Source organism: Apostichopus japonicus, chromosome 17, assembly GCF_037975245.1.
Source record: "Apostichopus japonicus isolate 1M-3 chromosome 17, ASM3797524v1, whole genome shotgun sequence".
In the NCBI taxonomy this organism is placed as follows: Eukaryota; Metazoa; Echinodermata; class Holothuroidea; order Aspidochirotida; family Stichopodidae; genus Apostichopus; species Apostichopus japonicus.
Genome location: NC_092577.1, coordinates 32,786,899 through 32,813,333, shown reverse-complemented (window position 1 = coordinate 32,813,333; position 26,435 = coordinate 32,786,899). Strand labels below are relative to the sequence as shown.

The window sequence follows — 26,435 nt, the reverse complement described above, 5'->3', positions numbered from 1 at the left end:
GCATAAATTACAAGAACCTGAGCTGTTGATCAATCTGTTTGATTTCCTGACAATGGACCAGGAGATTTGGAAGGCTCTATTACTTTCTTTTAGAGACCAAACATGTTTTGAAAGCTCAGTTTCTCCGTGGTATTTCTTCAAGTTGAACGACTTTTTGTGGTTACTAAACCTTGTTTTGAACTGCCCTCCGCACATACCAATACAAATAGACTTAGAATCCCCAGCAGTCACTTCAGCTTTGTATACTATGGAGGGGGTCAAGCACTCTCCTCCGAGGGGGCAGGTCTCTCGCATTCTGCAGTTGCATCCATGCTTGGGTGAGTTTTCAACGGCCTTTGATAGAACTTTTATATATATATATATATATATATATATATATATATATATATATATATATATATATATATATATATATTTATATAATATACGTACGCATGCACTATGCCTCTACACTGCTGTTTCCTCCCATAATATATGTATCACGTTTAAGGGGGTAAAAGATGAACTTCAACCTAAAGAAAACAGTTTAATTAATGGGTTGATAAATGTTTCGGCGCTCCATGGCACATGATTGACAACTTAAAAATTGTGGAAATGAAAACAGATTAATCATTGTGTCAGTTCATTTGATGATTAGCAAAACAGGGTCATAATTGCCATCTCAGATTAACCATAAATAGGTTTTTTGGAAATCAAATGTATTTATAGCTATTTTAGGTTAAGTGGATTTATGTATGCAGGTGAATGTAGCAAACTTAAGATTGTTGAAGTTGAAAATTAAAAAAAAAAAGCTCATCGCTGATGATAAATTCGAATAAATTTCAGAACTGGTATCATAAAATCCCAGATTTAAGTATAATATTTATATGATTATTATTCAAAAATTAAAAATTATAGACTACATATCGTATCGTTAACTGTCATATGTTCGTAAAGATGGCCTCATTTTAAACTTGTTGTTGTTGTTTGGTTTCTTAAGAATCTTAAGAAAATTTGCAATTTGGTTTAAATCAGACTTATAGAGCGTACTTAATAGAGTACTCGCATTCTAGCACAGTGGTCTGTACTCGTAATTGCCCGCATCAATGTGTACTCTAGTATACTCCGAGCTTTTTGCAAGTGTAATGCAGTAGTATGCACTCGCACGGATACTCAAACCCAAGGAAAATCTACCTATGCTGATTTACTCGTTCCCCAAGATTAGATCAAATCTTGAATAATTCATTATTCGAATCCTAGCATAGATTTAGGTCTATATAACAAGGAGGTGTATGAATCGGTGGGATGGGGGTGGAGGGGGAGGGGAAGGGGGAAGAGGGAATGGGAGTAAAGGGTATTTATTAATTTTATTAAACTTTTCAATTTGTTCTATGCTTTTCCAGGAAGTTATACACCGCAGGGAACGTCTCCATTGAAAACCTCTTGATTTATTATTGATTCATATCTAAAATTCACAAACACGCAGCTTTAAAAAAAAATTAAAACAAATTTCATCCCTTTTCAGATTCCATAAAATAATAAATAGAAATTATTTGGTAATTATAAATTGTGGTTTTCTTATAAGCATATGTCGCTAAGAAGTCTTTATCCTGTTTATCGGTTAATGACATTTTAATCAGGCCTATTACAAAGTTATTACGGACAAACTCGCTCTCTTTAGCCTATTCTCATCCCCTTAAGTTATCCCTCTGCAGGGAACTTGTGGGTAATGAACTTTGCCTTAAATGACATAGTTTCAGCTTTTTGACCCAGAAAAGAAGTAGCAATTAATTAGTGGAATTATTGTGGCCAGATATAAAGGTGACTGAACTGGCAGTCTGAAGTTCTATTTTTAAATGTAATGGAATCAATGGTTTTATTGTTTCTCCAAATAAGAAGAAAAGAATAGAAATATATGAGATGTTTCTGATGATAGTGATATATAATGAGGTGGCAATGGTGACCTCGTTTTCATTCCTTTTTGGCTTCTCTGAATTCTTTATATATATATATATATATATTATATATATATATATATATTATATATATATATATATTATATATATATATATATATATATATATATATATATATATATATATATATATATATATATAATATGTATATTTAATCTGTTTATAGAAGGTAAGTGATGACGAATACAACAGAGAAAATAGACCAGATACAAAGACAGGATAAAAATGTAATTAGAAACAAGTATTTTGTTAACGTTTTTGAATTATTTATTTTGACATTTTTTGGCTTATGATCAAATTCTTCAGATTGGATGTTACACACACGAAAAGATTAAAAAAGCCTATAGAACATATAAACACAATACAATGTATTTCTGTGTGATCGTATACTACTACATACATTAAGCAGAAATATGCCAGAAAATGTGTTGATCCATAATTCTTCAAAGTAAATGTAACAATTCGAAAGACTTCATGGGGTTCTACATCAGTATGTAGTGATACGGTATATGTATTGGGATTAATGATTGAAGCTTTAAACTTATCATATAGTTGATAATAACCTTTAGGTAAACATATAATCAAGGGTTAGGCTGCGAAAACTTCAAGAGCCGGCCTGCGAAGAAAGAAAATTAGCCAATAAAAAAAACCCTGCAGAGTAATAGATAATAGATAAATCCTTAACGCATTAGATGCGAGAGCTCAAACGGCCTATAGGTTATACCCTGTACTTTCCTAAATACACCGTATATATATATTATACATACCAAAAATTTTCACTAAACTTTCTTATTTCGTACTCGTCACAACTTAAATTCATTACGCAGGAAGCTGGGAAGTGATGATACTTTCAAGAAATATTACCAAAGTTCAAGACAGAAAAAGAAAACCCATATTATTTAGGAATATTGATTTTCACACAAAAAAAGACTACTTTTGGTGAAGCAGCGGTGTCCATTTACTTTTCGCATGAGTAAACCAAATTCATAACGAAGAACCAAACGTGGGCTCATAGCCGTTAAATGATAAAGCATTATGGATATGGCTTCGCACTAATCATGAAACAAATATGAAATTTTTTTTACTACGATACGGTTCGCCCTCTTGTACTTCTCAGATTTCATCCGAGAAGAAGCTTTTTTTCACTATCAATCCAAAGTAACGTGTATATAGTTTTGAAAATATATAGAGGTTAAAAAATGGAGGACTTTGGGTAGAGGTCTAGCCTCGATGAGTCACAGACCAATATAATAGAGGGAAAAAATGAGAGCTATTAATAATTGGTTGGCCTCTCCAGTTTCCAAAATATTGAGCATTAAAATAATTATGCTAAATCGTTGGGCATGCTCCTTTAAGATTAATTTGATGATGACGTCACAGCTCCTATTTGACGTCATGAAGCTCTTAGTATCTTCGTTTTTATCTATTGAATTTCGTGTCGCAACTGATAACTATTATGTGTCCTTCCCATTTAGGGCCTCTCCATACTCAGGCTCCCTATTGCATGTACCTCTCTTCCGTCTCATCACTGATGTACACATGTGTTAACAATCCTTCATTTAGAGTGTTTAACCCACCAAATAGCTGTTTATCTTCTTATCCAAACCAATATACAGTTGTAGCCGAGATGTTTCGACAAAATATTAGCAAAGTCAAAACGCTTTCTCACATGATTGCAGAATGAAGTCATCTTGTACTTAACAGATGAAATAAATTGTACCATTGAGAGTTTATTTTTGTCACTATATGTTGCTCGGTCAGCAGAAGTTTCTACCCAAAGTTCAGCGCCCTTTTATATAGAAAATGCATAAGATACATAAGCGGATCATACTGGTTGCACTTGTGCATGGGCAATTAGTATAAATTGTATTCACAAAATAGGACGGATGCCCCTGGGAATTTCTGAGAGTGTTCGTTAACATACAGGTATATGAAATGCTTCAGGTCTTTTCATTAAACTTGGATGCAGATTTTACTATATTGCGTAAAGCTATGTAAGGTATTCACATTATGAATTGCCTTTTTGTTTTCATTTCAAATATAGAATGTTTGCTTAAAGTCATTAAGGAAAAAAAAATAACCAAATGAAGACAACTTATTTAAGTTTTGATTTGATATATGTTTACATATAATATAAGGGGAATTAGCGGTGGCACTGTATGTGATGACGTCACGTAATCGTAGTGCAAACCACATTACCATCTTGTCGTTCGCAAATACGTCATTTCCTGTTAACGTTTGCGCGTTACGTTTTGTATGTGGATGGAGTGAAAGTACGGTGTACTGTGGAATGAGTTGTACGGATGGTCGAACACGTTTACACAAAGATCGCCATTATGTACGTGAAGTACGTGCCTAATGGGGATTTTCATTGGTCCAAGGCGTAGATTAACTTTGGCAAAAAGGTTCGTCAACCTGTCGTGAAGACTTGTTCGCGCTTTCATCTGGCTAATGACTGGTCGGCGGAGGTCTGAGCGTATAGCATTTACTCACTTCCGTTTGTGTTCTGAAAATATACGTCATGTTTATTATTAGGAAATCTCACAGAGATTCGCCATATTTAGACATAATTATGTAGCTTTCAGATAACACTGTGAAATAGCTTCTCGTTAAATATTTATGTAAAAGCCTACTTGTTTTCCTCCAATTACTTTGGTTTGACCTCGGGTCACGAAAATACCCGGATAACCGTTCGACAGCATAAGATTTCCAATTTGAGCAATTGCGTATGGGCGTGACCAGTGGGTTCAGCTCATATAACGTGATACACAAACACAAGTATGTTTTATTATCCGACTTGGTAGTAATTGAATTAGTCATTGAATTAGTTGAATTATTAACTCCTATTTTGCATAAATTAGATAAACATTTCTTTAAGATCTCTAATATGAATTCTAACATTGAAGTTATACGTGTGATTATCTTGTTATTCCCTTCCGCACTACTTTAACTTTGCGGAAGCACATTTTCAAATTAGTTGAAAGACCCCATTTATATCACAACCTGGATTGCAGAACTATACAACTACTCACCCGAAAGGAGTGAAGAAAAAAAAAAGAGTTTAATTAACTTCTTATACATGTCTCAGATATCTTACATAAAGCAAAGCAGGTACCTGAACGAAGGCATTATGTTGGACTTATCTGTGCCATAAACTTTCTTGATCACAAGAGCTCAGTTCCGGCTCTCACTCAAAAGGTAGAGCCTAAATAAGTTCTCCGAGTTCAAGATAAGGGTAATGGAATACTCCGCTCTTTCTCTGTTTATAAAATGTGAGTGACAACGACACCAACCATCGCTGCTATTAATTAAATCACAAACTCCAAATGGTATATACGAAAGAACATTTCTATTTCCTTTTTTACATCGTGCCTAAATTACAATAATTCAACTGTGAACGGGTTTATACCTGGACAATATCCTCGGGGAGTCACATGATCTAGTTGAGGAAATATTTCGCGGAAATGGATCTTCAAAGGTGGCGAAATCGCATCGTCAGAACACCAGTTCTTGAACTACTTTCGACACCAAATTGTAGGTTGTCCTAATTTCCAAGATTATTCCTATCTACATTACATGATCGCAGTTGTTCGAAGCGAACTGTCATTGGAGAGACAGCGGTTCCATTTGTTGGAGGAATATTTCCGGTGGCTGAAGTTCATTGCCTCACTAAAATTTACCGGGAACTTACTTCTGAGGTCAAGACCACGATATTTCTTCTTCTTCTTTTTGTTATAGCAAAGTATATGTGATTTTCAAATTGGAGTGATATTTTTTGCTCAAGCATCTGGCAATATCAGATTAAATGTCAATGGGTTATCATGTCATCGTGTAAGTCGATCTGAATAATGTTAATGCTAAAGAACAAACAAATCTAAATACAGAAACATTGGCAGCTGAGCAAATACTCTACATGTATCACATTTCAAGGATAAATCAACAAAGGAAATAATTAGAGTAAAAATAAAACTTTTGAAGAACATCTCCCGGAATGACCGTCAAAGCTAGGCCACCTACTATGATCCACTTTTGAGAGCATAGGCGCAGGTTTAGCCAATTAAAATTGGGTGCGATACATTTAGGTCAACCATACCTCTATTTATAGGACACATTAATTAGGATGGTTTCTTCCAACACGGTGAAATACTCTCTCCTCCATGCACATAAGTGTTACATTGCTAACAACAGAATATACCTTCAATAATTGTCGAAGCCTGTCACTATTTTTGTTTGCGCTTATTAACAGAACGTACCAAATGAAGATTAGAAAAAGGGGGAGGGGTGGCGAATACATAAGTTTAAAGAGGAATGTAAGTGCTTCTGAGGTCTTGGAAGCCGATTACAAATGTAGGGTTATGTGGGAGTCCCTCCCAAAAAAACAAAAAGAGATAAAAAATATTGAAGGTGAAATAGTTGATATTGCAGGTATCTTTAGGCTATAAACTTTGTACATAATTAAGTCCACACGAAAACTTTTGCCGATGATGTGTGCTTTAATTTGTTGTGTGAGGTTGAAAAGGTGGAGCGGTTTTAACCACAACAACCCTGGATCCACGCCTATTCAATTAGCAAGTTAAGTATGTGATGAATTAGATTGGATTGGCAACATTTCATAGGATAGTCACCTACTTTGGTTTTAACAATATGTAAACAGAAAATCAAAAAAATCTCCTACCTCTCCTCTTTCCCTGTTGCTTTCTTCTCACCATCCCTTGTCTACTTATAATCCCCTTTCATCTATCTCATTGTGTTCACCGTGCTCATTAACCTGTCTGTTTTCTGTACGTGTTTTTGTCCCTTCTGTTACTGTACTTGTCATTTAGCCTCTGAAGAAGATCCTGCTAGGATCGAAACGTCAGGCTTACTTACTTTTACACAATATGTAAACAGGATAGTTAATTTGGAATTATGATACATTTATAAGATTTGCTTTTCAACACCTTTCATTTCAAAATCTATTCAAAAAGCGTTTTTATGTTGAATGTACGATAAGTAATAGAGTTTATAGCTATTGCTGTCTAACGTTTATCACAATTGTTAAACAGTATTGACAAGAAAAACATGGTAACAAAACGGTGTCATATTTTCTTCTAATTATTCAATGGTCGACACAGTGTAAACATTACACAGTTATGTACTCAATATGTTAACTAGGTGCATATGACAAATACGTAATGAAGTTAGTTACATTCAAAGCATGAAAAAGCATGCACAAAGCACACATAAAGCATGTACAAAGCATGCACAAAGCACGCAAAAGGCATGCACGAAGCATGCACAAAGTACGCACAAAGCATGCACAAAGCATGCACGCACAAAGCATGCACGAAGCACGCACAAAACACGCTCAAAGCATGCACGAAGCATGCAGCTGTGGTTAATTGGAAGCGTAACAGTGTATGTACATCTGGTAAATCGAGCATGCTACTCACCTTAACCCCTGCGCGGTATTCTTTGATGTTATATCTCATGTCATCTTGATGGGTTTTTTTTATGATGATATAATTGATCTCCATATAACGAATGTTTTTACCATATTGTTTTCACGCTACGACAGTTTTTCATGCTACGACAGTTTTTCACGTTAGTATGGTGAGACAATTTTCTTACGTTGTGATTGACGTTGGCAATGAAGTTAAGATTTTTGCTGCGCCACCAACAGGGGCACAACCACGAAAACTTCTCGGGGGCTTCAACCCTGCCTCGTATCATTATAAAATCAAACGGTGTAGCCCTCCACGCCCCCCCCCCCCTCCCCCACCCCCACCTCGTCACACTGATTGCCAGAATATTACAACAACACAAATCCTAGCATATAATATACTGTATACATATAATCATATGCGCACACAGTTGAATTTCAAAATGCGGTTGTCTTTTGTCACACTAAACAGTGATCCACATTGTACGGAATTTAAACATCGAATAGGTTCGCATCGGAACTTTCACCTCAAAAGTAAAACTCAAGAATGACCCGTTTCATATGGCAAGTTGTACCGGTATATATGATTATTTTTTTTACTTTTATTATTATTACAAACAGTTGTCTTAACACGTATAGTATATGTATAATTGCCACTTAGACAATTTAGTTGTCGCTAAAACTTATGATATGGAACTTCTGAGAGGTATATGTGGGTACGAAGGCTACATGTAGCTAGCTTATCTGTCAACTGGAATTATAGAGAAACCAAGGACAATAGGGTAGAGTAATTTACTAGAATATATAGTTATATTAATTAGCAAATATCTAATAACCTTAACCAGACTGTGTACTTCTTTGTTGTTGTTACGGTAATCATAAACGCACTACCTAATTAGCATGACAGCGATTGCATATCCCTAAAGAAAACGGATTAGAGGAATCCTTAGAACAGAATATGTGGTTTGTAAATATTGACGAAGAAAGCTGGGTTGCCATAGATACGATGGATTAATATGCATATGTTAAATATGAAAACAGAGATAGATAAGTGGAGTAGTAGACTTCTCTCTAGATTCGAAGTATAAGCTATTGGGGGCTAATGTTGAACAATTATCAATACATTAATGTCTAAATCGGCGTTCTATAATTATGACAGAGAGACTGCAGGTGCGGTTTTCTTCTGAGTTTGCAGGTATTCGTATACGTGGTACTCTAAATGCTGTTATCTTTGTTATCCAACATGACGTCATCGGATATTTGGCTCAATTTATCAAAGATTATCATCTCTTGCAATGTTAATTAAACATTTTTCATGATTAAAAACCCTTATTAATGATTGGCACAACAACTGATATATATTACACAAACCATTTAGTTTTGTCTCGTAGATTTCGTTTAGCCCCGCCCCCCCCCCTCCCTAGGAATACAAAGCAACATATAATTAACATTGCGTGAGAGTGTGTTATATTGTATAGTATTCTTATATATTATGTGACAGGATGCAAACAATATTAAAACTCCATGGATGACGAGAAATGGAGAAATAAATTAGCAGTAAAGACAGCTACTTCTTTCTTTAAAACTTGCCTGTAAAATCGTGTAGTTTGTCCCCCTGAATGCGGGGGATGTTCTAAGCCAGGCTATCAGTGTGAATTATCCGCGGTGAGATTCTGTGCAAGTCTCCCTCTAGTGTTGTTAGTAATTAACTTATCATATGACTGGCTAATCGCTAGCTGTAACTTCATTCTTTTGTTTTTCTATACAAGAAAGATAATCTTTTCCGATCCGTTGCGGTATATTAGGGGGAACTACACATCACTAGACTAAGTATATCTCAGGGCAGTTTAGACCCCATACCTCCTACCAGTATACTCAGGAGGACATTCTATACACATCCTTACAGGGCCACCTCAGAAAGTTCGTTTTGGGTATTCTCACAAGGGCGTAGGAACCGGGGGCTGGGGGCGCCAGCCCCCCCAGTGAAAAATATGGGGGGCGGGAGTATCATTCCGCCCCCCCCCCGCTCCGCAAGTCAGAAAACCCCTTTTTCATTTCCAAATGAGAAAAAATTCTCATTTGGAGCACCAAATTGCATCTAAGGCCAGGTGAAAATGCAAAATTATTTACAAAATGGAGTGGGTGTTGAAGTGTAATATATTGCACCAGATTGCATCTGTGGCCACCTGGAAATGCAAACAAAAAATCTTCAGCCCCCCCCCCCACTCAAAAATACCTTCCTACGCCACTGTATTCTCAAATTGTTAGTATCCAGTTATTACAGACATTGGTTAGATCTATATTATTTCTCAAGTTTCAAATATTTGTCATATCAAAGGGACATAAACAGCTAAAATATTCTCCTTTTTCTGTAACTGTAGAACATGATCCGTGTTGGTAGTCTTTGCAGGTTGCTCAGTGTGAGGGTGGGGGGGGGGGGGTAGATAGCCGCAGGTGTTTGGATTGCACTTATAACAGCAATGTTATAATGCTCCTTAATTGCACAATGTATAGTGGTAGAAAATAATGATTTGGTTGTTCCGAAGCAAGCAAAGACATTTCTTAACTTTATAATCAAACCATCGCATTCATGTGAATCTTAATAGACTATAAACCGTATTCTATGAATAAACGTATATTTAGTCAAAAATAATCCTCTTCCCCACCCACACCCTCTCAAACACAAAATAAACAACAAGAACAAGCTAACAAAGGCACATTAAACATTTGCTTGTACTTCTGCGGTACCAATTCTCGACTGACAAGCACGCACGCACGCAAGACGAAATACGTCATCTACTTCCGTTTTTTTCCCCCCGTCGATTACAAATAACAAAAAAAGTATCAAAACGAGATTAAATAAGCCGCCGGGTCGTTTCCAGGCAGAAAACTCTGACCAACTAAATACGCATTAAGTTGTTAGTTTCTAACGTCTGTACATTATTCTTGCAACAAATACTATGCTAATCACACGTGGATAAACTTTTTAGTAATTAGTACTTCAGAGGATTTTTTTACGTTTCGTTATTTGTGCAAAATATGCGAATCACAGCCATCTATTTGTCAAAGACGACATAGGATGGATTAAGGGTACACGTAGGCTCTCTGTGTTCATGAATACCCCCCACCCCCCCCCCCAAAAAAAAACATAGCGTGTCTGACGAATGGTTTGTTTGTGGTTTTATGCTTGAAGCAGCTGCTGCAAATAACCGCATTCTTTATCTCCACCAGATTCACTGACAATCAAAATTAGTGACATTTTCGGGTGAATCCGATAGATCTGTCTACTTAACGAGTACATTGGCGTTAATAGTAGTTTCAGCGCAATGTTGTCTATGCAAACGTATATAAGAAAGTCGTATAACAGTTATTATGGGCTAAAGATTTGAGAGCTATTAATTAGTTCCAAAAACAAAAAAATAGGAAAAATTCACCTTTTGGTAATGCTTCTTGAAGCTTTCATTTCTCCTTTAGTATATTAAGAGAATGACAAAATGTATTAGCATACATCACATAATCATCCGGGTCTCCATATTGACCCCGGGTCTCTGGGCTGTACCCCGTCCCCTTATCCCGTCCCCTTATCCCTATCGCTTCAGGCCTAGTCCTGGGGAGGAGCCCCTTTTCAGTAAATCGCTGGTTAAGCCGCTGTAAAAGGTCACACTCGACTCAGCCCTGCAAAATTGTATGCGCGTTTTCAAACTTGCAGATATAACCTGGTGGGATGGTGGCATTATATAACAGTTTTGAAAAACAATTTTTTTTCTTAAATATCTACAAAAAAATGTATATAATTTTGCATCCAGGTATTTGTTATTGCTTAAACTGATAAGAATCTTTTTGCAGTTTTTTTTCTGCACAATTATACGACTAATAACGACAGGGTAATATAACGGTTGGTGATCTCGTCCTTCCCTAAGTTTTGTTGTTGTAAATCCTGTACCAAAGAAAAGAAAGTAACTCACTGCTAGCGTCTAAACTGGCTTTGTATATAGCTGTTAAATGAGGGCGTATAACCCCAAGTGTTATGATTGTATTGAGTGAACGCCTGGTGCTTTTGAATCTGAGAATTTACACAGAATTATCACTTTCTATAGGCAAGCCAAGCCGTAAATAAGAAATAAATTGTCAAAACATGGTTAATTTTGATTTGCATGATGTTGTGGTAGATGAGTATCCTAATTATGTATTTTTTTCCTTCTTAACTATCTTATTTTTTCCCTTAAGTTAAAGCACCAGTTTTGTTTGTATTTGCTGCCATCCGGCCGCTGCAAATCGGTCCTGGCGACAGGAGGAGGTCTTTGAAGGGGCGGGGGGGGGGTGGGGGGTGGATGCACTTACTAAAGCCTCGGAACCGGCGTCAGTTAAGGAGTCCGGGAAATTTATTCTCATTTTAATCATATACTTAGGGGAAATAAAGACTTAAAAAGGGGCCAGGGGTCCGGTGACATATAATTCACCGACCGGGCTCTCGGGCGACTGTCGCAAAGTATAATGCTTCACCAAAGCTGGACGAATCTTTGCACTATTAATCGTTTTCCATATAAATGTATGTATACAGTTACAAAGCAAACTTAACATCCCTTAAAACTGTCATCAATGCTCTTGTTGAAAATTAATAAGTACGAAATGGCTGCTTAAACTTTTAAAAAACAATCGTTAAAACGGATTTTTTTTTAAACCAAGGACTGGGTGGCTGAATTTGTACCTAAAGTTGGTAAAAACTTTTACCCGTGCATGAAGTATTGGAAGTAATCGATAACTGTTAATTGATTAATTTCTTAAAATAATCATTCCACTAGTATAGGCGATGATGAAACTGCACGTAGCAATTATTACTAAACATACTATTAATTGTTCTGTCATGTTATTATGGTTTTGACGTAACTGTTATATTGCCTAATATATGTTAGTAATATTAGTAACAATGAAACGAGCTTTTACTGCCGGCCACAATCTTTAACGATTTACTGAAACGCATATGAGATCAATAGGGGTTCACATGCTCGTTACATTCCAAACCCTTTGAGCAAATATGAAATTAATCACTAAAGACAACATAAAGGTAAGATGTGAATACCACAGATATCAACTTACAAAACACAAGATTGGCAACCATGTCAAAATGGTCACGAACGAAGGATATATATATATATATATAGTTCCTCTGTTTATCAAATCGTACGGTATCTTGCAAACTTGATAAGATCGTAATACATCAAGACAAGTTACCCCCTAGGGCCATTTTCTTCCCACATTCCCTTGTATCACATTCATGTTTCCCCCTTATGACGCCAGAGTACCATTAGCTGGGGATAATGTTTCTTCATTTAAAACATTTAAGTTTGATGCGAATCGATCAACAATCTATTTCTGAGTTTGCAAAACTATTCTTAAACCGTTATGATTGTGACAGAGACAAAATGAAAAACTTTTTCTACAAGAAATATTACGATTTTTATTATTAATATTTTTGACATTTTGTTGCGTTTCATTATTACTATTCTATTTCCCTCTCCCCTCATACCGTACATGATCGCTGCATGTTCATTGTCCACGTAATCTACATGGCTGAAACGAAAGTCTCTACATATATACCGAATTGTTTTTAAACAGTTTTTGCTCTTTGATCGTTAGTTTTTGCACCAAAGTTTCCAAGATTTAATGTTATAAGCAATATTAAAATTGATATTTTTGTTTCAACAAACTGAGCTTCAATTTTATAAAATCAAGCGAATTTGAAGCTTAATGTTACGTGCACTATAGATACTGTCCCATAGTACATACCGATGTGTACACCGCGTATACTCAGTGGCGTAGACAAGAGGGGAGAAGGGGGGTGGGGACCGGTTCCACGTCCAAATATTTGCCTGGACGCCTAAAGGAATTGTCAGAAAAAGTTATTTGTTTCAGAACCCCCCCCCCCTCCTCCCGCGTAGAACACATTTTTGTTCCACCCTCTACACCACATCTGGCTACAGGAAATTTAGAAAACGACAGACTCCAAAAATGTCATGAAATTTCAGTCATTATTAAAATGAAACTTTATTGTTTTAAGCATTATCTATATATTTACGTCACTTCGAGTTTCTAGTCTGCAACCGTATCAAAAGATTACATATGAAAAATGCAAGAAGTTTGAAAGTTTGTTTCGAGTAAGCTATGCCACCTTGAATACAGGTTATATCCATTGACTGTCGCTGAAACAGTTTGGTTTACTTGCTGCTGCTTATATAAGATTGCCGAATGTAACTACCTTTTTTCATAAAAGGTTGGAACCTTGAGGAAGTACAAAACAACAAACATCTATATATTTTGACGATATCGTCCAAGACAATACATAAGCCTACGGTGCTGATTACTATCCACGGTAACTACACGTGACCTTGTAGAGGCAAGTTGCACTTAAGACTTTGACGTGGGCTGTACTTTTCAACCTTTCGTTTGGCTGATATATATATATATATATATATATATATTTCTATATATATATATATATATATATATATATATATATATATATATATATATATATATATATATATATATATATATGAAAAAAGAAAGCAAAAAAGGCACAAATTAGCTCTTTGTTAAGTTGTTTCGCTTGTTTTTTTCCCCCTATATATATTTATATATATATATATAAATGGAATGCTTCACAGACATTTTATAAACCGATAAGTTGATATGTAAAACCTTATCAAAGGAATAAACCGAAAACATCTAGAGATATGGAAAAGTGTTTCATGGTCATACGTTTGTTTTGCTGGTGGTGGTAGTAGTGGTGTCTGCATGGATGGTTTTTCATAAAATGCATGGTATGTCATTCTGATAAGAAACCAGTTACATGTTTACGTGTAAGGTGGGATGGAAATTAATAACTACCACATACGGTACACTGATACATACGCAAAGTGTATAGTGAAGAAAACGTTCAGCATAATGGGATCACTGCCGAGTAAGATTTATGGCCATACTAGAAATCGATACACTGCTCTTCATAAATATTTCAGCATTATATTGACTACTATTAAGGTAATCCACTTGGTTCGCTATAAGCTGCAATAGCTTTCAAATTATGGCTTGGAAACTTAATTATTTGCCTTATTTTTACCAAACAAACTAAACCGACTTCAGAATCAGTGGTTTCTTCGACATGTGATTTGATTTTGCGATCAAGACGAACGGTCGTCTCAAATTTAAAAAAATCACGATTTTATCGGAAAGATCAGCTATAGGCCTATACCATTAAAATTGACTCTTTTGTCAATTCCGAGTCCTAAGCGATCTTCAGACGCTCTTCGTTAGGCCATCGCACCCTCACTAGACTCCAAAATTAGAATCCAAAATTAGGTTCCAAATATAGAGAGGAACAGCCAGTGGGAAGGACATGTTCGCAAGTTATTACAGTTCCCAAAAGGACGACAACATTTATGAGAGAATTGATGAGATAGCCCCGTATGTATAAAGGTGATGTAATTGTGGTATATAATAACCATCGATATCTAAGGATGCATACTGTAAAGAGCTTGGTGCGGCACCGTGTTAGAGAAACCGAACAGAATAGGAATTACTGAAGGAAATAAATGTGTAGAGCAGTTTTGCACAAAATGTTAAGATCCACGACCCAGAATCTTCCATAAAGACTGAAACCCCATCCCACAGAATCGATGACTATAGTTTAAAACACGGAAAATAACGAGGTCAACGGACTTCATATTCAGAAGAAAAAAAAAACCTTTCAATGATCGATCTTCCAGCTAACGATTTGTGACCGTCTGGAAGAAATCTAGTTTGCGAACAGTCAATGTACTAAGTAGACACGTTAAGCAGGTCTATCGGGAAAACCTACATACGAAGATGGGTATAGCAAGATCATGTTTTATATTGCTAATAGTATTGATTGATTTATTGGAGCTACAATTGTGACGCAACCAGTTCAGACGTGACCACGAGGACAACCATCCACTCTCCCCTCCCACACCCCCCCCCTCCCCACCCACAGTGGAGGCTTTATCTCTTTCTTGTCTACTCAATTTGAACAACATAGATGTAATACAGATTACAGACTATACCAAGGCTACAAGTTGTATAAATGCCTAAAGAGAAAGCATACATATTGAACCATTATTTTGGGTTTTAATTTTCAATCAACCATTTGTTGTTTTCATTTTCATGTACGCGTCCATTCACTTTGATATCAAGCAGACAGACAGACAGTCAGATAACTAGACTTCGTAAATACCGATCAATCCTAAGTATAGCGTGCGAATTTGCTTAGACTTGCAGGTATCTAGCTATCTATGTTTACGATAGATGGATTAATAATTGTCATATTTCGATCAGTTAGAGCCTCGTTTTATATATTACATTAAATAAAGGGTGTAAACAATATTTCGGTCTTATGTAGGCTTTATCGTGCATGGCGACTAGCAAATAATTATTAAAAGGATTTCGTCAGAGAAAACAAAAAGTTTATTGTTTTATAATGACTTATACTTATGCGGGTTGTCATAGGAACATACATTATCAAATTCATCAAATTTACCTAAAACAAAACTAGTCTATTTAGTTCCAGTCAGGTTTGAACCTACTTGTTTTCGCCATCTAATATATATTTATTTTCTCTCTGTGAATCAATCATTTAATTGGTGGGGTATCCGAGAAGCTCTGACAATGAGAATAGGATGCCCATACCCCCCCTACCCCCCCTCCCCCTTCAATCAGGGAAGTCTCTCCATATTAACATATTTTTGTCCCGGTCGATAATACCAATATCACGAAAGATAGTTCGAAGGTAAAACTCTTATAGTTGACATATGAAGGGAAACAAACATAAATTTGTTTTTAGGGTCGGAAGTTTTCGGTCCCTCTTGAGACCCTCTCAAGATCAAAGAAAAAACCAAGCAAGGCTCAGAGGTAATACAAAAAGTGCATTGACATGCACTTATAGAGGCCACACATATTGATTACCGATCAAAATAAGAAAGAATTACGTAGACGTTGAATACAAAACTAAGACGATGTGTGAAAGTTCGACAAGGCAGAGGAGCTTGGTATCAAGTATTGAATTTGCTCGTCGTCAAGTTTAGACTTACAAGTTTTAAACAAGTAGGTCTGGGAGTTTGATGAGGAGGAGTTGGGAGGGGATTGAACGTCATTCCAATGGTTTTCGAGTTCGTTCTTCCTATGCAAGTTCTCCATCACTCCGTTTTTATCAAATCTATGCATGGTAGTATATAAAGGCATGTAGTTTCGTTAGCCGATGGGAATGATGAGGTTGGTTGAGGTTTAGATGAGGTTACATGAGGTTGGTTGAAGTTGGTTGAGGTTAGATGAGGTATCGTACGATGTACTTATATTGAAATGATATAGCATTTTGTCTCACCCAAACTCATCCTCTCCTAAACGCATCAAATAGTTGAATGAACAGTTTTCTTACACACAAGATGATTTAAAACGTACACTAATGCTACTGGTATGAGTGAGTAATGGTTATCATTGCAGAGTTGAATGATCTTGCACTCTCATGAATGACACAAATGCGAAGTCTTCTGGAAACACTGCCGTCTGTATGGCTACAATTTCGTATGGAGTGACACATCTTCAAAGAATGTTGCACGTCTCAGAGACATCCTCAACCCCCCCTCCAACCCCCACATACACACACACTCTTGCCGTCCTGAAAATTCTCACCCCACCCCCCCCCCCACCAACCCCCTTCAAAATATTTATCTTTTTAATTATGCTGGTTAAGCTATTCCGGCGGATTGTCTGTCCGTAATTTCAAAGTTTCCACGAGACCCAGTTTATGTGTCATGGTGAATAGCAAAAATGCGGTCACGATACATAGAGAGGAATTTTAATTCGAAACGCTTAAAACTATACAACGGTCAAATTTAATCGACAGACAATGAATGTTAATTGATACTCAGTTGTGTAATAGCAACTTCCCCCTTACTATAAGATGAAACTCTTCCGGTTGTAGACAGATAATCATCTGTGGCATAATTAGAGTAGCCTGCCTCTCAAAACAGATGTTGATTTGCAAGCTTGTTATAGTTAATGCACGAACCGCATGCGACCTTAAAGCTTAAACGCGGGAAGCAGAATCAATGAACCCAACCTCTATCACAGAGGAACCTATGGGCGTTCCAAGGAAAACTGCACTGTAGACATTACAGTATGTCATCATGTTGTGTGTGTGTGTGTCGATGGGACGCCTTTGTGTTTATTTACCCATCCAACCACAATTCCCCGACGAACGCGTTCGTTCGTCCATCCATCTGATCAGGCACTCAGTCACTCACCATTTATCAGTTACTCCCGTTCATCCGTTCACCCATCCTGCCATTCACCCCGTTTATTCATCCATCCATGCATACACCTGTTTATTTCATCCATCGATGCATTCATCCATCCATCCGTCTATCCATCAACCCATTCAGTCAGTCAGCCAGCCATACACAGATATAATGTGTCAAATTGTCAATTGGATCAACGCAGGAATTGTCAGTAGAAATTGCGACTTAACCCCAATCCCTGATTCACTATAGTACTTAGTGTTACCCAGAATGTCCCAAGCTAAGTTTCAGGAGCTTTTTTTAAGTCCTTACATTTGGGGGCAGTGGCGTCACAGACTTTTCAGTCTGGGGGGCACAGGGGGGGCACCAGCATTTGATGGGGGGGCACTTAGGTGGATCCGGATCGCCGTCCTGGAGGATGGGCTAGATGCAAAATGGTGCCACATTTGATGTTAAATTCGATCTGAAGATATCTCCAGAAATTGCTATTTTTGAGGTAATGATTTTAACAACGCGCAGAATTTTGCAGAGGATATGAACCACATGCTGTCGATATTATGCCTAACCCTATCAATAGAACCTTCATTTGTTGAATTAATGTGTGCATGACCAGGGCCGTCTTAACGCATGGGCCCACTGAGCCCTGGCCCAGGGCCCCGCGATGTCAGGGGCCCCGCAATAGTAGTAACCCCATGTCTTAATCTGGGAGGAAAACTTATTGAATAGGCCATTATGCCTGATTGAATTCGATACTTGACAACTTGCGACGAGAGTTAGTGAAACACTTGAGAGTTTGACATTAAATATTCGAATCTGAGTTGGCAACCCTGGAATATACAATGCCCCGAAGGCTTACAACACCAGACAACTCGGGTCCGCGGTCCGAGCACCAGTCATTTTTTCAATGCAATTCTCACCCAGGAGAATATATCCGGTAAATTGCCCTCCGAATTGTCCTATGCATGACGGTTACAGATTGTAACGGGGAACGTTCATTTTCAAGGTTAAAACTAATCAAGAATAATCTCCGGAACAGAATGGGGCAACGGCGACTTAATAGGCTCTCTCTCATGTGCATAGAAAGTGACATCCTCAAAAAGATTGACTTTCAGCCAATCATACAACAGTTTACGATCAAGAAATGCCGCAAGTTCCGTTAGTTTCCCCAGTTGAAAGACTCAACACAAGGGTGTTACAAATGGTGAGTCCAGTATTGTTAGGGAAGGGATGGAGGGCAACTGGAAGATTACTCTTCTATAATGTCTTTCAGCTTTTAGATAGATCACGTATGTTATTCAGCTCAAGTTTTATGCTTTACGCGCGACATAGGGAGGGGTGATAAATGCAGGCATGTCTATGCTTGAGCGATTGTCAAGGATGCCAATTTTTCACGCAACTTTTTTCGAACTCACTTGATTGAGGGGCCCCGCTCCATTGCCGGGCCCAGGGCCCGGTGATCTCTTAAGACGGCCCTGTGCATGACCCCCGACTCCTTTCTTGTCCTTCGCGTTTTCTCCCATTATCTATTAAGATGTAACAGGTTCCAGCATCGTTATTGGCTCCTATCAGGGATCTCACAATGCAATCCAAAGTTTGATCACACATCGAGTATGGCTCAGTATGCAGGTGTGAACATTCGCCATTTGTTCCTACAAGCATCTGACCTCAAATGACCTCTGCACCCCCTACACAACAGGGTTAATATATGGGTCCACAAATATAGGCAAGTATGGTACCTGCGGACCCTCACATTCTCACATTTCGTGGTATGGCGTGAGCACTGACACATTCAATGTAAATATCGACACCTGTTGTGATGGCGCGGGTTATGACTTCGATACCCGACGGTCAAGGATAAACTTTTTTCATTTTTTTCGCAGCTCATTTGAAGAAAATACGAATTACTGTGCTTCTTTGTCCTTATGAAAAACCAACTCAGATGATGGGAGTTGAATATAACAAAATATATATATTTTTTTTTACCAACCCAAATCTCAGATGGGGGGGGGGCACTCGAGGTGCACTAGGTTTTCCAGGGGGCACGTGCCCCCTGCCCCCCCCCCCCTTGGCGACGCCACTGTTTGGGGGCAATTTAGATGACATGTGGTATATAATGAAGTTGCTCGTATTTACAATACTTAATAGGCACGTTTCATTAACGTACGCGCCATATTATTAAAAATCGCCGTCTTACAAAAATTGACTGAGATGATATATATATATATATATATATATATATCGTCCACGATAAGCACAACGACAGTCTCTTTCGCGATGTGAATACCAGACATGTATTTAAGTGATATCCAATTATATTACAAAGACATTCCGAACACTGCCGCTATGAGTACAACACAATGCCGACACTGCAGTTATTATAGGTCTACTGCATCACAGAATACCGCTCCCCCCCCCCCACCCGTTTCTCCAACCAATTCTGAACATCATTTATAAGAAACGTTTATATGTGATGACAGGTTACCAGTATTCCGCCCTTTTTCAGCCCATTAATATTTCAGTGCCAGCCCCCCCCCCACCTGCCCTTAATAGTGTTGGTGTTCCTACAACTGCCAGAATTCCTAACTAACGGGCCTACCAAAACTACTAATGCATGTCCTAACTACTGGATGAAACACGTGGTAAAAATAAAAAATAAAATAAAAAATATTAAAAAAACATTAAAAAAACAGATTATATCATCTCTCAATTATTTTTTCTTTCTCGACTCACCTAGCATTTTAACGACTTGTTTTCTGGTCTTTTCAATGCCATCTTCTTCCTCTTTCATTTTCTTGGAGCCTTTTGACTTTCTCTTCACGACGCTCGCACTTCTTCTCATGGGCACTTTGACGTTGTAACCAAACATGACTCTAGCGATGAGTGAGTAAAGTACGATGATAAGAATCATGGGAATAAAAAATAATAATATCGAGGAAAACACGTAATATCTATGTAAGCGTTTTTCCCAATCGTCGTCCCTGATTTCGCACACTGTCGATTCTGGAATTCCTTCACATCCGCTTAACAAGTCATAAGCAAAAAAGATTGGAAAAGCGAACAGAAAAGAAGCGATCCAAATAATGCTGATGATTTTCTTGGTTCTTGAAGCGCTGACGAGTGATTTAGCTTTCATTGGGTGACAGATGACGAAGTAACGTTCAATTGTAAATGTTGCTATGTGTAAGACAGTGGTAAATGCGCACGCCTCGATTAGGAAATATCGCAATCGGCACAGTAAGCGTGTATAATTCCATGGCCAATAATGGGCATCGGCGGCAATTTCAGTCGGTCCAGTAAGAACAAGAAGCAAAATGTCAGATACCGCCAGGCTGAGCAGATAATGAGAAGAAGCCTGAAGGACCCGATTCTTGACAATCACGACGATCGCAAGAAAGTTCCCCACAATTCCTATCAGCAAAATGATCGCGAGTAGAAATAGAAATGGTACAATGAATGAATAGCTGAAATGGGCAGGCGGCATAAAGGCCGATATACGTTCCTTGACTAACGTTGAGTCATTAGCCACACTATAGATGTAGGCTGGACAGGTGTATCCACAGTTGATGAAGCAGAACAATGTCACCGATGGCATCAATGACGCGACCTCTTCGCCGTTGCTAAGGGCGATTCTGTTGAAAAGCTCTGTAAATTTCGCGAAACTGGTTTCGTTCATTGCACATAATGCACTCACTGGTGTGTCTTGTATTGGATCATCGAAACCGTTGCCCGTAATATTAGACAGTGTCGCGTTGCCGCAGATATCCATGGTGACCTATATATGAAATGGAAAAGAAGACATTTCGGGGGTAAATGATAAATTGATAATTACATATCGATAATAAATATGAAATTCGAGACGCCATTTTAACATAAAGCCATCAAAGTGCGACATTTAGGGGACACAGAAGGAGTAAGGGGAAAAAGGGCCTCAGTATTTGAAAATCTCCAGAAACCCACCTTCCCGACCAAATATAGAGAATCTTTGGACCACAGTAGCTCGTGTTGTTACGTTGCTGCGTATAATAAGGTTGTAACTTTGACCAAATCATATTTATTTACAAATACAACCGGTAACCCCTCGATCTAAGTAAGATATCTGTCGCGGTGGTTAAAACTTCTCAGGTATATCGCTTTATCAAGTTAGTAACCATGCAGCCCGCGGTGGTAGTGCCGATGGGGGGGGGGGGGGGTATACGGGGAAAGTGTTCCATCCCCCGCCTCCCCCAGTTCGGTAATAAACCTCAAATGTACCCCATTGTAATAAATAAGACGTACATCTCTTTGCAATTGTTTTGCATGTTATTAAAAAGTGCCCCTTCGTTATTTAAACAGTGCCTTGTCTTACAATATTAAATAAAATTGTCATTAAATCGTGCCGCCCTGTTGTTGAAAATAAAAATAGATTGAAAGAAACAAATGTAATTTAAGATGTGCCGTCTTGTTGAAAACCAATCAAATCCTGAAATTAGTGGTACGGAGTGTATATTTTGAGGATTCTTTGTAGTTCACCCATTGAAATCAATGTCAAGCTCGCCGCTGCCCCTGGAAGTCGTAAATTGCGACTATAGACAGCGTTGTTTTCGTACTGCTTGGCCTCATTAGTAGAATTATTAATTAGGGAACTGTACTTATAGCAATGTTGTTGTACTCGCACTTCAAGCCAACTTTACTTTTTCATTCATTCTTCTATATAAAGCAAAGATTAAGTATACAAACGCAAACAAATATAGATTATCCTATCGATGCCAATAGCGCAATACACACACACATTAATGATCAAATTAAATCCAAAGCAAATATCACCGCTTTATATCTTATAGACATGCAAAACAAGAGGGGGGGGGGGGGGATTCAGAGAAAATAGAGCGAGGCTAGACGTAATTTGAGCTGCAAAGCCGTAGAATGTTGTTAACTTCCACTCGAGAAACGGGAAGATTTGAGATGGAGAAAAGAAATTGAGATCATTGCCATGAGATGTCTATTATTAAACAAAAGTAAGAGATTTGATTTAGACAATTTGTGATTTTTTTATGAACATTATTAAGGAGAAAAGTGTTAGCCTAGGTTAAACAGGAGAGGTGATGAAGGAGGAGGCCAAGGGGGTGGGGGAGGGGCAACTTCCCTAGGGTTAACTTAGTTGCACAGATAACCTCTCCGAATCAAACTTGCCATAACCTTTCGAATGAAATTTGTAATAATGTTCCGAAGTTGCTGAAACCTTTAGGCACTTATGGTAAATAAAGTATATGTCTTTACATAGCAAAGGTTTTTTTTAGGGTGGTGGGGTTGGTGGGGGGGGGTACATATAATGGGAAGCGTCTTCAAGAAGCTAAACTGTGCAAACGTTAAGGTACTTATTCCCGTTGCTTCCTGGCTTTCAATATGGATATGAATTAATAATACATTTCCACCACATTGACTGTTAAATATTTCAATACAACTATTGATGAATGTTGAGAATATTCGAGATTCAGTACATATATAATGTAATGGATCATAATGGAATATTCATACGATACGATATAGATTCCCCGGCAAATCAAACACGTATACCTATAATCATGATTCTAAACACCTATAGTTTCAAGGCAGGATTATCCAATAGGAAGATAAGGCCAGTAGCTATACTTAAAGAGTCCTCTAACGTCAATGAGACCAAAAATGGTTACATCCAAGCAAGACATGTCAACTTTCGAGCATATACAGTCTTGATGAAAGGGGGGGGGGTAGGTTAATGTATATGTATATATATATATATATATATATATATATATATATATATATATATATATATATAGCCGTGTAGATGTTTACACTCGATAGAAATATCAAGGCCTTTACCAGTTAAATACAAGTCACACACCATGATGTCAACTGTCGTATACGACATCACATTTCAACACGTTCATGCATGTCACATTTTTTTTTCTCTCTTTAATTCAAACTCAAAAAGGTTTAGGTGAACAAACAACAAACATATCAAATGCTCCTTATTTAAACTGTAGTGACATTTCTAGAAGAATATTCAAACATATCTAATTTGATACCCCCCCCCCCACGCCCCCTAGCAACTATAGTGTATCAACGTTTCTCTAAGGTCCATCTATACCTAGCTACAGGAGTCACTGTCAATATAAACAGAAATTACTCACACTCTTTCGGTGCCTTAATATGGATAATTGGAAGAGACGGCTGAGACGTCATGAAAATTTGGTTTCTATTGGGGGGGGGGGGGGCATAAAACAACTGGTCACGATTTACCAATAAAGGCTGTAAATGATATACTTATGTCGCTAAAATTTGCGTTGAGAGTTGAAACGATTCAGCTGTATTCATTTGATGCTTTTGCAATATGATTGCAATTAATTGCCATATAGGTAAACTCTCCCATGTTGATGACTTACTCCTTTGTGTCACCATGTGATTGTGATGTCACTCCTTTTGAGGTTTACAAACTGCCACAATGTACTCATTTCGTCATTAATGTTCCAAAGCAGACAGATTTTTTACCCCCCCCCCTCCCCCGCTGCACGTATGAAAATGTCGACTATGATTGACGACGCAATCCTTCGTTTGAGTGTTTTTAAATGTCTCCTCTTCTACCTTCTACATGTAAATTTGAAAGATAATGTTGCTTATTTAATCTCTAATGGCGTTCCAACAGAAGTATTGTAAAGGTTAAAAGACACGTATCGCCTGCAAATGTTAGTATCGTAAGAAGTGTTAGCCACAACCATTTTTTTTAAAATTCTCCTTCAGAAGAACATTCAGGGACATTGAGGAGTGTAACTTAGACAGTTTGATTTCTGATAGTCGAAATCGGTTTCTTCGTGAGGGGCTATGAAATCTTGAAATTTGTAACTTGAATGACGACTGTCTTTAAGTACTTCTCTATAGAATATATTGGAGCAAGAAAAGGTTGATAGTAGGATGGTTAGCAGGCCAACAATATATCCTCCCAGGAGTAAGGCCGGATGGGTGGGGCACGTTCACCCCTCCACCCTACCCCCCCCCTCCCCACTTGTACCATACACGTCACAATGATATATATAAATATTTATATATATATATATATATATATAAATGAAAATCGTAATGAGTTGGAAAATCAAGATCAGTGAAAAAACTTTCAGCCTCCACCGGGATTCGAACCACGGGCCTTTCATTTATATATATTCATTTGCCTTTGTCGTTTACCTCCATTACATATATATATATATATATATATATATATTTATATATATATATATATATATATATATATATATATATATATATATATATATATATATATATATATAGGAATAACGGAAAACTGTTAAACAACTATGCTGCATTTAGAGAAAGGCTGGATCTCGAGTGAGATACAATAATTAAATTAGGTAAGTGATTGGAAGTAAAACAGCCAAATGTTTGGTTTTTGCAGAGCTTTGGAGCAAAACTAGCTCTTCTTCAGTGCATGATCACCGAAAGTGACAAGGAGTAGCAGGAATTGAAACTATTTTATAGAGAAGATTGTCGGCATGGTTGTAAAGTCAAAGCGACTTACTGATTTTTTCTAAACTGAGCAGAAGTTTTAGAAATTCGGATTATATGTATATATATATATATATATATATATATATATATACGTTTTCATTTATATATATATATGACTTTATATCTGATGTGCCTCGTATAAATAAAATAAATACTTACGGAATTTATTTTAAAGATCTTCCACCACCCAGCTGACCCCAAACCACCTGACCCCCAACCCACCAGAACCCCAACCCACCAGAGCTCCAACCCATCAGCATTAAATCGATGTTCAGAATGTGTGCAAGATAACTTGGACTAAAGACGTGGTCTTACAAAACGTAACAGTTCATCTTTCCGTCCGTCGGCGAGCTCCGAAATTTTTATTAGATAAATGTTCCGATGTTTGGCAACACACCGAAAACGTTTTAGTGATCCATCACCTTTTTCACCGTGGCACGTCAGATCTTCGATTCAGACGAAGAATCGTGTAACGCAATTACTCATTGATCTAAGTTTATTCCTCCACATATCCTTGTCTCGAAGCTGAGACTTAACATTTTTTTTTTAAATAGTGTTTTCGGTTTTGTTGGTTAATAGGTGTATTCCGTCACGCATTGTCACAGACATCAATCATTTTTTTTGCATTGTCGTAATTCAGATTCCCCCACACATGGGATCTTAAATACGAGTTTGATCATCACATTCTCTCAATCATAACATACACTATTAACATAAAAATAACATATCATGACACGGTTTATGAATTGTTGTTGTTCAATGTTATATCATAAAGTGAACATAAAATCAATCATAGGCTATACGCATTAAAGGGATATGACCTTTACAGAAGAAAAAATGTGACAATTTCAAAGAGGAGAGAAATGTTCTACTTGAAAAACACAAGTATATATAGAGTATAATAGAAAGAACTTTATTGATCCTTAACAAGGAAACTACAGAGCTCTCAAGGCAATAAAACATAAAAAGATTAAGAACTAAAACTAAAAGAAAGAAAATATGAAAAGCAGCAGGCTGTTCATAATAGGCAAGAAAGACATTCAACCAAAATGTTTTAAAATCATATTATGAGTTTTGGTAACAGAAGAAAGCTGCCTGAGCCTACCACTGTGCGGGATTACTTGTCACAGAGGTTCAGGTTGGTCATGTAGGTGTGGGGTTACTGTTACTGTCAGTCCAAAGGGACTCCAGCTTGCTACATACAAGGCAGTG

General features: G+C 37.4%; 1 protein-coding gene across 2 annotated transcripts in view; it reads right to left on the bottom strand.

The window, feature by feature from the left end:
* The window catches only part of LOC139984864 (growth hormone secretagogue receptor type 1-like), a 75,368-nt gene that overhangs the window by 7,329 nt on the left and 41,604 nt on the right, over positions 1-26,435 (bottom strand). For both annotated transcript variants that reach the window (XM_071998969.1, XM_071998968.1), the window contains exon 2: positions 20,415-21,456. In XM_071998969.1, the coding sequence (XP_071855070.1) occupies positions 20,415-21,450 (1,036 nt within the window). In that variant the 5' untranslated portion in view covers positions 21,451-21,456. The remainder of the gene's footprint in view (positions 1-20,414; positions 21,457-26,435) is intronic.